The 15,906-nt window shown below is 45.7% G+C and overlaps 2 protein-coding genes across 3 annotated transcripts in view; one reads left to right on the top strand and one right to left on the bottom strand.

Moving 5' to 3' along the window:
* Positions 1 to 4,228, top strand: part of EPHB4 (EPH receptor B4) — a 48,942-nt gene extending 44,714 nt beyond the window's left edge. For both annotated transcript variants that reach the window (XM_089480558.1, XM_089480557.1), the window contains exons 16-17: positions 771 to 926; positions 1,908 to 4,228. In XM_089480558.1, coding sequence (XP_089336684.1) covers positions 771 to 926; positions 1,908 to 2,031 — 280 coding nt within the window. In that variant the 3' untranslated portion in view covers positions 2,032 to 4,228. The remainder of the gene's footprint in view (positions 1 to 770; positions 927 to 1,907) is intronic.
* Positions 4,229 to 7,846: 3,618 nt separating this feature from the next.
* LOC149304367 (C-type natriuretic peptide 1-like) lies at positions 7,847 to 11,442 on the bottom strand. Its single transcript, XM_089481241.1, has 3 exons — positions 11,371 to 11,442; positions 10,347 to 10,654; positions 7,847 to 8,501 (listed from the first exon to the last, which is right to left on the bottom strand). The coding sequence occupies exons 1-2, from the start codon at positions 11,440 to 11,442 to the stop codon at positions 10,349 to 10,351; spliced, it is 378 nt and encodes a 125-aa protein (XP_089337367.1). The 3' UTR covers positions 7,847 to 8,501; positions 10,347 to 10,348.
* Positions 11,443 to 15,906: the final 4,464 nt, after the last annotated feature.

Below are 15,906 nucleotides of genomic sequence, written 5' to 3'. Positions count from 1 at the left end.
CTAAACTACAAATCCCAGAATTCCATAGGGTGAAGCCATGGCATTTAAAGTGAGACCATAGTGACTAATGTGGAAGGGCCACAAGGCTCTGCAATGGCCAGAAGGAGAACCACCCAGCAATTCCAGAGGGTTCTGGAGCAGTGGTTCCCGACCTTTGGGCCTGAAGATTCAAAGGACTTGAGCTCCCATAATTCCTGACTGTCAGCCAAGTTGGCTGAGGCTTCTGGGACCTGAAGTCCCAAACAAATGGGAGCTAGAAGTTGAGAACTGAGAAATGTATCTAGAGAAGTGTACGTTCTCAGGATAGACAGTTTTTGCTGGCCATGGTTGCTTCGGCAGCATTTTGGGAGGTTCTTCAAGTCATTTCCAACTTACGGCAAATTTGTCCTGTGGTTTTCTTGGTAAGATTTCCCCTGAAGCTGTGAGAGTGTGACTTGCGCAAGGTCACCTAACAGGTTCCATGGCTGAGCAGGGAATCAAACCCTGGTCTCCAGAGTCACAGCGCAGCATTCAAACCACTATGTAAAATTGGAAAGGACAGAAGCAACCTTGGGCACCTTTCCGGTCTGTCTGGATGTAGCCTCACAGTGGGGAAGATGGGAATCCAAGCAGGGCTGGGGGTGGCTGATGGTACCACGGTTTTCACTTCTCAAGGGGACCTAGGTCTTGAGCCCTGTGTGCCCTGGTTTTGTTTTGCCAATGTCCCCCTCCTTGCCCAGCCTCTCTGCCTCACTTTCCTCTCTGTTTTTCCTCCTCTCTCTCGAACTCAGGCCCTCCCATCCTCTCCTGGACCAGCGGCTCCCCCACTACTCCTCCTTCGGCTCCGTCGGGGACTGGCTCCGGGCCATCAAAATGGGCCGCTACGAGGAGAATTTTGCCAACGCCGGCTTCACCTCCTTCGAACTGGTCAGCCAACTGTCCACCGAGTGAGTGAGCAGGACTGCAAGAAAACGGGGAAGGGTTTTGCAAGGCAAGAAGGAAAGGAAATCAAAGTCCCGTGTGCCACATAAGATGGTCAAAGACTTCTGTCTCTTAACAATAAAAAGGTTTTGACCATTATATAGCGCATGGGACTTGGGTTATATCCACACTGCAGAAATAATCCAGTTTGACAGCACTTTAAGTGCCACGGCTTCAATGCTATGGAATTCTGGGGATTGTAGTTTTGTGAGACATTTAGCCTTCTCTGTCATAGAGCTCTAGTGCTACAACAAACTACAGTTCCCAAAATTCCATAGCACAGAGCCAAAGTAGTTAAAGTGGTGTCAAACTGGATTATTTCTGCAGTGTAGATGCAGCGTAGGTCTCTCCTTTCATTCTTCCAAATGAATACTTGCTTTCCATCTTTTTGCTTTGTTCCTGAAGGATTCTGGAAGACCACTACTTTTTTGGGAAGCCTAGACATTAGAGTAGTTTGATCGCATTTCACTGGCTCAATTGTAAGGAATTCTGGGATTTGTAGTTTGGGGAAGAAATTTGATTCCTCAGCTAAAGAAGTCTGGCATCCTCCCCTGAACTACAATTCCCAAGTAATCTCAATTTAATCCTCAATCTCTCTCTTCTCAGGAATTCTCTTGGGAACTATAGTTCAGAAGAGGACACTAGAGTACAATAGTCATTCATTAAACTACAAATCCCAAGAATACTTAGTCTAGAACCCAATTTAATTCTCTGTCCTTTTTCTCAGAGTAATTTGGGAAATTACAATTCATTGGACTGGCGCTCTAGTAGCAGAAAATGCCACATGCCTCACAAAACTACAAATCCAAAGAGCCCTTAGCCATGACACTTAAAGTGATATCAAACCGGTATAACTGCGCAGTGCAGACACAGCTTAGGCCAATATGGAAGGGCAAATGAGAGAAACGGTTCTGCGTTCCAACCATTTTCCTCTTTTTCTTTCTTAGAGATTTGCTCCGAATCGGGGTGACTTTAGCCGGACACCAAAAGAAGATCCTGTCCAGCGTCCAGAACATGCATGTCCAGAGCAAAGCAGGACCATCCGTCGGGGCCAAAACCGGACATTACTGACTCAAAAGAAGGTGCGGGATACGGAAGGCATGGAATATTTTGCTTTCCAGAACCTTCCTGAGGCCTCTCCAGCGAACAGGGATCCTGACTGGGAACAGCATCTGCCTCCCATTTTCCTCCTCCTTTCCCTTTTTTCCATTTGTCTGTTTGGGAACAAAAGAGCCACGTATTCTTATTTCCTTTCCTTGTTCCTCCTCCGCTTTGGAAGGGCTGCCAAAAGGCTTAACTCTTTAGACCGGTGGTGAAGATGGCGGATAGTTTTCTCCTCACTAGTTGGAGGAATTCATTGTTTTTTAAGTCCGGTTCTGTTGTCCAAGATTGCTGCCTTCTTCTACAATGGCGAAGATGGTTGCCAGATACCTTCCATCTCTTCTGTTCCTGGTCATTTTGAGTCATTTTGTGGGCAGTTGGCTCTCCCAAGGCCTCGGTGCCCTCACACCATCACCTCAGAAATCCCTCAGAAACACAGAAATGCCAAAGATGGCCACACTGACGTCAACATCCCATACTGTGAAACTGCCCCCAAATGGCTGCCCTCCTCTTACTCCTCAGGAACAGATGCTCTAAGTTTGGAGATAGCCATTATGGCTGCCTTGGGGAGCTGCCACGTTGAAACATGAGGAGAAAATCAAGTTCTTCCAGTGGAACTGCTTGACGGCAGCCATTTTGTGAACACTTGGTTTCCAAAATGGAGATTGTGAGCTTGTTTGTGCCGCCACCGCTGCCATGCTTAGCCTCACCGTAACGGGTGCTCTTTTGAGAGACGTGTTTGAGGAAATCACCAGAGGCCTTATAGAAACTCATCATCCATCTTTTTGGATTGAATTCTGGGAAAAGGGAGAGTTATTTGATACAAAGTGGGCCTGTTCCTCTATTATGGGGTTTCTGTACACTTGGGGGGCCAAGCCCCTCACATTATGTGGCCCAAAAGCCAAAGAACGATGACTAGCCATTGGTGTGTTTGTGATAATGTTGGTAATGTTGCCCACGTAACAGCAAACTTGCGCATGACATCATATTCTGCGCAAAGATGGACGAAACCTAGCCGCTGTATGATGTCATTGGGACTGGGAGCAAGGCTGTGACAGTATAACCTCCAGCCAATGAGCTAGAAACCTGGATGGAAACGCCGTGGAAATGTGAGGGACTATTGTGATGATGTAACCGTGTGACAATCAGGAAAACAGTGCACTTTTTGATGATGTCATAGCAATGATGTCACAAAGAGAGAAGTGAAGCTTTGGATTTCAAAATACCTTGCATTGCCTTGTTAAGACCAAGAGTCACTTGGACGAATATACCAGGCACTGGCTTATGATGTCATCTCTGCAGAAACCCAGCGGTGATGTCATCTCTGCGCAATTGGCGCACTGGGATAATGAGATGCCACTGCCAAGAAGCTAAAACGGATGAAGGGAGATGAGTTTCACTCTTACTGACATTGAAACCGTGTGCCTCCGCATAAAACGCAGGCGCTGATTGATGATGTCATGGGGAATGACCTGTGATGTCATAAGCGCTGTTTCTTTTGTATTATTCGTTAACCTTCATATTGAAGGCAGTGATGTTACTTTTTATTAAAATAATAATAATAATAATAATAATAATAATAATGTATCTTATAAACCAAAATGAAGGGAATGTTGCTAAGAGTTTTGGGGAAGTTTTGTTTCTGGGGGAAGGTTTTGGTGCTAAAATTGCGACTTCATTCGTTCATTCATCTGTCTTTCAAGCCATCCTCTTTCTTTTCATCCTTTATGAAATGGAAAGTTCAAGATGCCAAAATATGGCACTGAAATTGCTGATTCCACATTAGGTGAGGTTGCAATTCTTGTTGACGTTTTAATGTGAACTTAACCAAATTCGTGCTTCCCAGAAAATATATACATGTGTGTGTGTGTGTGTGTGTGTGTGTGTACCCCAAATTTCTCTTTACCTTTTGAACAAAAGATAAGGACAAAAATCCATACGTTGGAAGGGATCCCAAGAGTCATCCATCCCAGCCCCTGGCCATATAGAAGAATTAATTATATGATGGGAACAGTTTGTTATATATACACACACACACACACACACACACACATAAATTAAGGGAAATGTGTACAAATTCATTCAGAGATGCTCCTCCCACGCATTGATGCAGAAATGGGACAGAATAGTTGTCTGGGAAAACAACTAATTTAAAACACTTTTTAAAAAAATGCTTCTAATTTTTGGTTGTTTAATAAAAACAGTAGTTCTCTCTCTTTTATTAAAAGGTAGCGCACAAGATGGAGTTCCTTGCCTATCTATGATATTGGAAGCTCATCGAATTGTGGAGCTGGAAGGGAGGAGACCCAAAGGGCATCTGGTCGAACCCTAAAGCATCCCTAAGACGACCCGGACAAGTCTCCCATTAGGAAGCGTTCTTCCTAATGTTGGATGATAGAATAGCAGAGGTGGAAGGGAACCCAAGGGTCATCTAGTCCAACCCCCAGCCGTGCAGGAAATCTATAGAGCCAAAACCTCCCTGAAAGGTAGACCATCAAACTTGGGTTGGGGGGGATATTGACCACTTTCTGAGGCCGTTTAGCATCAAACACTTCTGACCGTTGGGACCTTCTTCCTCCGGTTGAGTCAGAGTCTCCTGCCCTTTGGATCCGTCTGGACTTTATAGTGCAAAGGGTATGGGGGAATCTGCTCTGGCTGGCCAATTGCAATCCCAAGGGGCAAGCAAGCGTTTTGGACAAGCAAAATTACGGGATGCTCTGGGGAAAGAGACTTCTTTGGACTATAGTTCCCAGAATCTCCTAGCCAGCTATGGGACTTGGGATCCATAGGGGTCCTAGAACCAAACCCAAGCGGATACCAAGGGCTCACTGCAAATAATAATAACAATATACCCCATTGCATATAATGGGACTTGAGCATCCACAAATTTGGGGGGATCCATGGGGGTCCTTGAACCAAACCCCATCAGATACCAAGGACCCACTGTAATACCACTACAGCTCTTACTACTACTACTACTACTAATAATAATAATGTTCCATTGGATATAATGGGACTTGAGTACTCACGGATTTCATTCTCCACAGAGGGCCCTAGAACCAAACCCCAGCGGATCCCAAGGGCCCACAGTGTTTGAATGGCAATGCGCAGAGAAACCTGTTTTGTACGTTGTTTCTAGTCCTCCTGGCGGCTTGCACTTTTGCTTAATTCCTTCCTCCAAAAGGCTTGGGTTAAAGGCTGTCTTGGAAAGAAGGAAACGGAAGAATGCCTTTCTCTTTCCAGGAGCCTCTTTTTCAGTCTTCTGGTGGAGATGTGGCTTCTCTTGTCAGAACAAGAACATTTGGTTTTAATCCGGTGTCAGAGGCGCTTGGGTTTACACTCCGGAAGGGCAAGTCTGTGCAGTTCCTTGCAACAAGGAGCAAACCTGGTTTAACCGGCTTTGACAAAGCACAGTTCACAACCTGTGTGTTGAAAAAGCTTGGGGGCACGCAATAGTGTCGTTATATAGTGTTATATAGATTTGCATGTCTCTTGCCATAGAGAATCCTGAAGGCAGTCAATGAGCTACAGATCCCAGAGAAGTGGCTGTTAGTGGGGGGAAAGTGCTTTAATTATCCATTTAATTTAATGATCCAGTCTGCTAGTGAGGCATAGCGGTTTGGGCATCAGATTATGACTCGAGACCAGGGTTTGAATCCCCGCTCGGCCATTAAGACCCACTGGGTGACCATTGGCAAGTCACACTCTCTCAGCCTCAAGATAAACCCTGTGATAATAAGGCTGACATAAGTTGGAAATGACTTGACGGCACACAACGACAAAGAAAGGCATTCTGCTTATGCACTGGCCAAGAGATGGACTTCCAAGGACTACAACTCCCAGCATGCAGGCTGTGGGGGATTCAGGGGGCTGTAGCCTCCAAAGAGACAATGTGGTGTAGTGATTTAACCATTGGACTCTGGAGACCAGGGTTCGAATCTCCACTTGGCCATGGAACTTGCACTCTCTCAGCCTCAGAGGAAGGCCGAGGCATGCCGGCTGGGGATGCTGGGAGTTGTCATCCAAAGAAATACATGAAACATTGCTGCAGCAATGCCAAATTGTGAACTGGATTAGGCCAAGGTATAGGTCCAGGCCCACTGCTGCCCATAAACCATCCCAAATCCCATTAACCCCAGTCCTCTTTGTCCATTGTTTTTGGACAAAGGACCTGACCTTCAGCTTCCTTTCCTTGCAAAGGGTTCTTCTGTTTAATGGGATTTTCCCAGCTGGTTTCCTCCTTTGCAAGGCCTCTCCTATATGCTTTGGGTGGGTGCAACCCTATTATTATTATTATTATTATTATTATTACCATTCCCTTTTCCTTTCTCCTCTTTCCATTCTCTTTCCCATAAATTGAGCAAGCTGCGAAATCCAGGAAATCCGACTCCAGGAAATAAAGAATAATATATATACCTACATGAATAACATCTATAAGGCCAGAGAGAAGCATGTTCTCAGCAAAGGTTTTGCTGCATTGGGATAAACCTAAGTTTGCTTCCAGCTGTGGAGGGGACGATGGGCTTTCTCCTCCCTCCCATCCCTTCCCAAATTAAAACTAGCATTTCTCTTTTCATTTCTGCATAGAAGTTGGGCTTTTATTGGTTGGAAAAGGGTTTTATTCCCAGCATCCACTGAAAGGATCCATTTGCAGCAGCCTCATAAAAAACAAGCATTTCCAGTTGCCTCACTCTCTAGATGTTTTTGGGCCACAACTCCCAGCATCCCTCATTGCCAGCTGTGCTACTAGCCAGGCTGTTGGGACTTGCGATCCAATATTTGGAGGGCCCCATGAACCCCACACTTGACTCTGCAAGCTGGGAAGGGATATAATGTCCCTGCAGATGTTGTACTGTGACTCCCAGCATCGCCCATCACTGCCTGCGCTGTCCGGTGCTGCTGGGACTTGCAGTCCAACAACATCTGACTGGAGGGCCACATGATTCTTCCCACCTATAAGTCTGTAAGTCGCAGGTAGGGCTCCTGCAGGCTTCCAGATGGTGTTGGACTGCAAGTCCCAGCAGCCCCGGATAGCACAGCCAGTGATGGGGAATGCTGGGAGTTGCAGTACAACATCTGGAAGGGTGAAAGGTGAACGAAGCTCCCTGCTTTGACTCCAGAGTTCTCAAGGGAGCGAGGGCGACACCGTGTGGCGGATCCCATTATTTCACCTCTGGGGAGAAAAAGCAACAACCTGCATTTTTGCAGGAAACAGTTGTTTAAGCACACTCTCTGGCCACTTTCCTGCCTTTAATGGGCCTCTCGTCCTCCATTCTGGCTGAGAACCTCCTCTGAACAAACCTTGCCAAGAAAACCCCAAGATAGGTTTGCCTTGAAGGCACATAACAACAATTTTATATATATGTGTGTGTGTGTGTGTGTGTGTGTGTGTGTGTATATATATATATTCATAGACAGACAGACAGACAATTTATCTATCTATCCAATCTGTCTGCCTATCCTATCTATCTATCTATCTATCTAGCCATCCATCCATCCATCCATCCATCTATCTGACAGACAGATTCATAGAGAGATAAATTCTTAGACAGACAGACAGATTCATAGATAGACAGACAGATAGACAGATTCATTCATATCTATATCTATCTATATGGATATATATGCCTTTTCTTCAGCACTGAATAACCCAGAACCCTTGAGAATATGGGGTCAGAGCTGCCAAACAGAAGTATATATGTGTGTGTATATGTATATGTTTATGCATATATAAGTATATACACATATGTTATACACACACACATATATAAACATACACCTGCCTTGATGTTTCAATTGCACTGACTCCATACTGGCTTAATGCCATGTTTCACACATAGAGTTACTAAACCAGATTATGAGGATGAGTATTATTTTTGTAACCTGGAGTACGCAGGGAATCAAAAGGAAATACATAAATGCTTTGCAAACGTTGTTTTTCTTAACCAACCCTCTCCAAAGTCACATTCCAGTTGGTTACAAGCACCATATAAAGGGGAAGGAGGTGCCCAGGGGAGTGATTGCACAGTTATAGCACTTTGAAACCACTTTAATACGCTTTGAACCAACATGGCTCCCTCCTGTGGAATCCTGGGATTTGTAGTTTTGGAGGGATGGATTCAGAATTCTGTTCTCTAGAGGAATGCACAGTAGAATTCAAAGTCCCTACCCAAACTACAGATCCCAGGATCCATAGGCCCAAGCCACAGCTACATGAGTTAAAGCGGTACAGAAGTGGTATAACAATTGCAGTGTGTTCAGGCAGAGAGAGAAATGTGGGTTTTAGCCAGAGGGGAGTTATAGTTTTCGGTGGAGGAGGTCTCCCTTCTTCCAAAGCCATCAAGGGGGGATAGTGCAGCTGGACCCTTGCCAGCACCATGGGTGCTGTTGTCCTGGTGGAGAATGTCTGCCCCGCAGGAGCGTCGTCAAAGGCTGGAGGCCTGCAAGAGAGGAAAAACAGGGGAAGATGGATGATGGTGATGATGGTTATTTGTATCTGCCTTTTCCCCAAAGCTTGGAATGAAGGCCACTTATAACTTTTGGAAATAATAATAATAATACATTATTATTATTATTATTATTATTAAAATTGTTATGTTTTCTAAAATGTGTATTTTATCCCCCCGAAATGGGGCTCAAAGCAGCTTACGATGTAAAAGAACAGTGCGATTAACAACTTACAAGAGTGAGCATTAAAATAGAATTAAATTATTAAAGTATCTAAAAATATCGCCCATGAAAAGAATAAAATGCATTTTAAAAAAAGATTTAAAATATGATTAAATCAGCACAAGGTCCGCAGCGTTCGAACTCTTGTGGCGCATTGAAAACACACACAAAGACCAGCGCTAAAATGCAAGCAAAGTGTCAGCAGCATTTTAAAAAGCATTAAAACAGGCCACAATTAAAAGGATAAGAAGCAATTTTGGGAAAACACAGATGCAGTTTGAGGGTCCCTTTTCCAAAATGTTTGAGACCGGAAGTATTTTGGATTTCGGGTTCTTTGGATTTGGGAATATTTGCAGACACTTCGTCAGATATTTTGGAGATGGGACCCGAGTCCAAACAGAATATTCATTTATATGTTTTATACACATAGCTTGAAGGTGATTTCATATACAATATTTTTTAATAATTTTGTGCATGAAACAAAGTTTGTTGTTGCCGACAAACCCAAACATGTTGTATCAAACCCCCCAAATTTGTATCAACACCCAAAAATCTGTATCAAATCCACAGAATTAATATTAAATCCCAAACATATTGTATCAAATCCTCAAAATTTGTATGAAATAGGTTTTCACTGTAGTTTGTTCAAATTTGATGTGAGCCCCCCATACTGAGCGAAAGGTCAATCAATCAATCAATCAATCAATCAATAAAAAAATCCAGGCATTTCCGACTTCCATCTCTCTTCCTTTCTCTCTCTTTACTGACCTGGCGACCCAGATTCCCGAAATCCACCATTTTTCTTATCAGGGTCAAGAAACCTGATAACTTTTCAAAGAACAACGTTCCAGGATTCTGGGACTTCCAGTTATAAATGTGTAACTTTTCCAAGCCGCCTGGGATTTGTAGTTTGTTGTGGCCCCAGAGCTCTCTGACGGAGGGGAGGATAAACATCTCACAAAACTACATATCCCAGGATTCCATTGCAATGAGCCGTGGCAGTTAAAGCGGTGTCAAACTGGACTAATTCTGCAGTGCGGACGCAGCCTATGTTTCTTTAATGTAGTTTGCTGGTGAGGCGGGCTTCTCTGCTCCCCTCCTTTTTATCTATTATTATTGTTGTTGTTGTTGTTGTTGTTATTGGGATTCAGGGCAGCTTACAACATTAAAAAATACCATATATACAAACATAGTATATTAAAATAGAATTAATCTTTTTTGCTCTTCATGCATGCTCAATAAAGGATTATGGAGGCAGCTGCTGTTTGCCTTGCCCTTTGGAGGTAGCCCCACACAATATTAGTAATATTGGCTAAATAAAAATCCCATTCTTTCCCAGCTCAAGCTTCATTGCATTATTTATGGCAGTCATATTGATGCAACCCAACACTAACAAGTCTGTCCCTCCAGCTCTCCTTCACCATCCTTTCAATGCTGATGCTGCTAGAAAACACACCCAACTGGACAGAGGATAAGGAGGAAAAAGTCTATATGAAAAGGAAGTTTCTTTATCAGAGGCTTTGTTAAATGAGGTATGCCAATGCTGTCTCCCTAAACATCTCTCTGCCCCCCAACCCTGACCAAGGTCTCCCCCCTTATTCTATATCTGGACTCACGGTTAACATCCCAGGCCACTGAGGGTCCCAATTCGGTCCAGTTTGATCCCAAAGCAGCCCTGCTGGCCCATCATCATCTTCTTGGTGCGCCCCCGAAATTTTTTCTGGGTGTTGAGGAGGTCGCGCAGGACGTGGATCCAGGCCTCATCTGGAGGAGACGCCGATGGGAGGCCGGAGGGGGTCCCACGGAGGAAGGGCCGCTGTTTGCCCAAGAGCCGGGTCAAGGAGTCCTGGGGGAGCAAAGGGGGGTCCCCATCGCGGTCAGAGAGCAGCGCCTCCAGATCTTCCCCCAGGATCTCTAGCAAAGCCTGTGTTGAGAAGGAAGGGCAATGGTCAGCATCTTTGGAGGAAGGTTGCAGGTAACCCATCACTATAATAGCCTTATTCTTAGAGTCATAGAGTTGGAAGGGATCCTCCAAGGGCCATCCAGTCTAACCCCAGGTTTTTAAGCAGAGGCTGGATGGCCATCTGTCAATGGGGATGCTTTGATGGAGAGTTCCTGCATGGCAGAGAAAGGGCTTGGACTGAATCAGGGCCCTTTTTGGGGTCTCTTCCAACTCTAGGATTCTATGTAGGATGATACAATTCAAGCCCTCTTTTCTTATAGTTTGCATCCATTGCTCAATTCGGTCCTATTCTCTGGAGATGCAGAAACGAAGCTTGCTCCCTCCTCAATGATATCCCTTCAAATACTTAAACAGGTCCATCATATCACCTCTTAACCTTCTCTTCTCCAGGCTAAACAGACCCAGCAGCATCCTAAGTCTCTCCTCATAGGGCTTTGGGGTTTCCAGACCTTTCCCTATTTTGCTTGCCCTCCTCTGGACACAGAAGAACTGGCACAAAAAGTCTCTGTTTGAACCAAGAGCTGACAGCTAATATTGTGGGACCTCCACCATAAAACCAGAAAGAACAAAACCGGGGGCTTTTGAGCCAGTCTGGACATTGCCATAGTGAAACCCTCTGGGCCTGGGCCTTCCAGTTGCCCTTTGACCCCTGGCCTTGTGGGCCTGGCTCTGCCTACCTGGGGCGAGCGGACTGGGGTCAGGGAGGCCTCTGGCAGAAGGACCATGAACAGGAAGATGACCGTCCTCATCCTTGACCAAAGTTACCAGGGCTGTTTCTTTGGGCTCCAAGCTGGAGGGTGCCGGGGCAATGCTTGGCTTGCGTCTGGCCTCCCTTTGCCTCAGGAGACCCTCTTATAGGGCCATGGGGACCCCCTCCCCGGCCCATCTCCCGGGGCAACTAGGCCCACCTCTGGCTGCCCCAGCCAAGGAACTGGGGGGGGGCGCCCCTCTTGTGGGGTGCCTTTGTGCCCCAGAGAAAGGCATCTGTTGCCCAGGGGAACACTGACGGGAAAAGGGACCAGAGAAGGCAGCAGGAGAAAGGGCAGCAGGAGGGAGGGAGCACCAAGAATGGTGAGAAAGGAGGAGAGAGAGGGGATGGATGGATGGATGGATGGATGGATGGATGGATGGATGGCAAAGAGAGAGAGAGAGAATGGGGCAGGAAGAAAAGAGGGATGGGGAGGAAGGGTGGCCTACTGAAGAGGCACACCCTTGCAACTGGGGTATGCTAGGGCTTGGGAAAGCTCTCCTTTCTCCCCACTTCCTATTCCTTTCCTCCTCCTCATTCTCTCCTTCCTTCCTCCCTCCCTCCCTTCCTCCTCCTTTCCTCCTCCTCATTCTCTCCTTCATTCCCTTCTTCATTCCTATTCCTTTCCTCTTCAATCTCTCCTTCCTTCCTTTCTTCCTTTTCCTCATTCTCTCCATCCCTTCTTCCTTCCTATTCCTTTCTCCTCCTCATTCATCCTTCCTTCCTTCCTTCCTTCCTTCCTTCCTTCCTTCCTTCCTTCGCCCCACTGCCCTCCTGCCCCATCCACCCCACTCTTCCCTGAAGCACCCCTGATGTGCTGCATACAGTCTGTCCATAGATTCATCCAACCATCATTTGAAAACACTATTATAAAATTATACGAAATAGACAAATGGCATGAAGCAAACCTTGCTCTTGCCATTTTATAGAAGGGACACCGTTTTACCACTCTATTGCATATAATGAGATTTGAGCATCCAGGGATGTTGGGGTGCAATTGGGGTCCTGAAAACCCCATCAGATTCCAAGGCCCCACTGGAATGACTTGCCCCCCACTCTCTGGGGGGGGGAAGAGTGAAACCAGGGGTCTTAACATTGACTGCTGCTCTTTGTCCATCCATCCAGCTCCCCATCAGGGGAATGGCGTGGGCATCCTCTTGCCCCCTCTTCTTCCCCCCCCCCCCGCTGAAAGAATAGCCCCCAAATAAGTCACAAAGATGAGCAAAGCAAAGGGACATTCCTCTCTGAGGAAGGAAAGGTGCCCAGCAACCAGAGTCAAGCAGGGGACACTGGCTCACAGCAGCCATGGAAAGACTCAGGAGCCCCTCTTCAAGGAGGCCGCAGACTGCCTTTCCAGACAGGCTCCCCCATGCCTTTAATACAGGGATGGGCAAGCCTACCTTTCTAGTCCTTTCCTCCTCCATCTCTCCTTCCTTCCTATTCTTTTCTCCCCCTCCATCTTGCCTCCTTCCTTCCTTCTTTTCTTTTCTTTTCTCCTCCTCCATCTCTCCCTCCTTCCTTCTATTTCCTCCTCTTCAGTCTCTCCTTGGCCACTGTACCCCAAGAGCAGGGAAGAAGGGTGTCTTGGACCTCCAAGAGGACTGAGAGCATTGCCTTGAGCACCAGGAGGAAGGCAGCTTATAAAACCAATCAAATAATAAAATACTGTATATACTCAACTATATGCCAGCCTCATGTATAAGTCGAGGGCAGGTTTGGGGGTCAAAATGAAGGATGTTGATATGACCCATGGATAACTCGAGGGTAACACCTAGAGCATGTAGCAAATGAGCCAAAGGATGAAGCAAAGGAAAACGATGCCAAAGAACATGGAAAACTGCCTGGGTCCTCACTGTTTCTGCTGACCCTAAAGGCTGGGTTAGTGCTTCCAGACAGACTGCACTCTTGCCTTTCACCAAGGGATGCTTCCTTCTTGAAATAAGAGTTCAAGTACAGTACTAATATTGACCTGTGGATAAGTCACCTCAGACTTTTTGGGTCAATTTTTTGACCTAAATTTTTAGACATACATGAGTATGTACAGTAATGACAGAGCTTGTTGGAGGGGGGTTGCATGGGAAACAGGACCCCCAAGTCCTTTAAAATCCCACACTCTTTCCATGCTTTCCAGTAAGACAAAGGAAAGGCTGGGCATGATCTGGGTTTCGCAAGAAAGGTTTCTCGGGGACACGCATTGCGCATCTCCTGGCCGCCAGTCCCCTTTGAGTCCAGCGGATGGCTAAAAAAAGCCCCTTGACCCCCTGCATTCACAGCCCCTACTTTTGGCAAGGGAAGTGGGGGCGGTGGCAACCATGGGGGCGCATGGAGATGCTCCTAGAGAGACGGGCCTGGGGCACATTCTTGGCACCGGCTGGGGATTTCCCTTGCCAACTGTGGCATTCAGGCCTTGCTGGCTTGACGTCATTGCCGGGTCTCTAGATGCCCAAATGGGATGCTTTGGGGGTCAAAGGGCCCATTGATCCAACTGCATTCTCCTGCTCCCCAACCTCTTTCCAACCTCAGATGTCTAGCTTTTAGGGGCGACCTCCAAAAGTAAAACAAACAGCTGTCAGGGGAGGAGAGTTTCTTTTTAGGGGGAAACTACAAATTCTGGAATCTCCCAAGTTGGGAACATGCAGAAAGTTATGTATGGCTTTCTGGTGATTCTGATTGAAAAGGGCATCTTCTCTCTCTCTTGCAGTTTTTGGGATCACCAGGGTCAGAATTTGGGGAATCTGGGATTTGTAGTCCAGAATGAAAGAAACTTGGAAACAATTTTTCATTTAGGAAACATTGTCCTTTTTATTATGATGATTATAAGTCCCAGAATTAGCAAATTATGGTATTTGTTGACCAAAAAGAAAACTGGAAATATTTCCCGTTTCAGAACAATTCCTTTAAAAAAATAAAGTAAAATACTGACCCCATAAATGCCTAGTTAGGAACCCATAAGAACTTTCTGCTTGGGAAGAGTTCCTTGTTTTAAATGGCAAATCCCAGAAATTGGGAATGATGGGATTTTTCTTACAAAGAAAGGGACCTGGAAAAAGCTTTCTGCTTAGGAAAACTTATTATCCCCCCTCTTTTTTTCCTACAAACTTTAGGATTTGGGGATGATGAGATTTGTACTTAAAAGGAATGGAAATTGGGAAAAATTTTCAACTTGGGAACAGTTCCTTTTTTGGAATAAAATGCCAGAATATTTATTGCATTATTATTATTATTATTATTTATATCCCGCCCTTCTGCCAAGGCTGGGACGCAGGGAGGCTTACATTATTAAAAAATGGTTCAATTAAAAGTGTACAAAAATTAAAATAGAATTCAATTACGAAAATAACAGTATCTATCATTTCCATGTCCTCATGGCCTCCCTATTTGGCAGTCCGGGGATAATAGCCCTTGGAGTCTCTTCAAACTCTATCGAGTTTATCACACAAAGGAGATCGGGAGTTTATCCTGCAAATATCCCGGGGGAAAAAGTCACATCATTCCACACGACGTTGCACAAAACCCGCCATGAAAGTGGTCACCAAAGAGCATTGATGCGCATCTTTTTACTTCCAGGCTTTCAGCAACAATGTGTTTCTGATATCATTTTATTTGCACAATTATGTGTGATAATCATTTGCTGCAATTACTTGCCATTTTTGCTTCATTTGCGGGATGCTTTAAACGCTTTAATCTCTCTTTCATGTCGAAACCAGCCCCAGTGTGATAAACTCCTATTTTCTATGATTCTCTCCAAGAGTGGCTGGGCATGGTTCATGGGGGTCTGGGGGCTGATTCTTTGCCATTGAGTGCCCACCTTCTCCCCACAATTTATGTCCCATCCCAGGCGCATAAAATACATTGGAAGCACTGAATCAAGTGCAGCGGCTTTCACAAAGGTTGCTTAAAAACCAGAAATCTTGAAATGCAGAAGAAGCAAAGTTGGCAGAATGGGAAAATGCCACCTCCTTGTCTCTCTGCCCCACTCCACCAAGCAATGCCCCCCACTTTTGGCACCGAGCCCCAGTCCCTAAAAGGCAGCCTGATTTACAGCCGGCGTTTAGGGGAAAAGAGATAAAGGGTTTTTACAGTAAAAGGAGACAAAACCAGCCACAAGGGATCAGCCAAAGAGAAGGTCAGGGGGAAGGATGGGGCTCACATGCCAGCCCGCGTGACTCAATGCCAGCCTGCCCCAGAGACCGCCGTGGGGCGCCAGGCTGACCTAAAGACAGAAGGTATTGGCCCTGCAAAAACAGCCAAAGATGGAAAACCCAGTTACCCATTGCACTTTTTAAGGGCTATACTATAGCATTCCCATTGCCGCTCTCTATTTCTGTGCAGCAGTGATATGCAAGCATATTTTGTATATCATTGATATGATGCAATGCAATATATTCGTACATGCAAATATTCCAGAATACGAAACCGAAAACTCTTCTGGCCCCAAGCATTAGGGATAAGTGTTTTGGATTTT

This window comes from Sceloporus occidentalis, unplaced genomic scaffold, assembly GCF_023333645.1.
Source record: "Sceloporus occidentalis isolate IW3139 unplaced genomic scaffold, rSceOcc1.0.p SCAF_14, whole genome shotgun sequence".
Classification (NCBI taxonomy): domain Eukaryota; kingdom Metazoa; phylum Chordata; class Lepidosauria; order Squamata; family Phrynosomatidae; genus Sceloporus; species Sceloporus occidentalis.
This window is presented reverse-complemented; position numbering and strand designations above follow the sequence as displayed.

What these genes read in the sequence shown, in the direction of transcription:
- LOC149304367 (XM_089481241.1), bottom strand. Translation starts at nt 11,442, where the DNA reads ATGAGGACGGTCATCTTCCTGTTCATGGTCCTTCTGCCAGAGGCCTCC. An exon ending in CCCCAGTCCGCTCGCCCCAG is followed by an intron (nt 10,655 to 11,370) that starts GTAGGCAGAGCC and finishes TTCTCAACACAG; the next exon opens with GCTTTGCTAGAGATCCTGGG.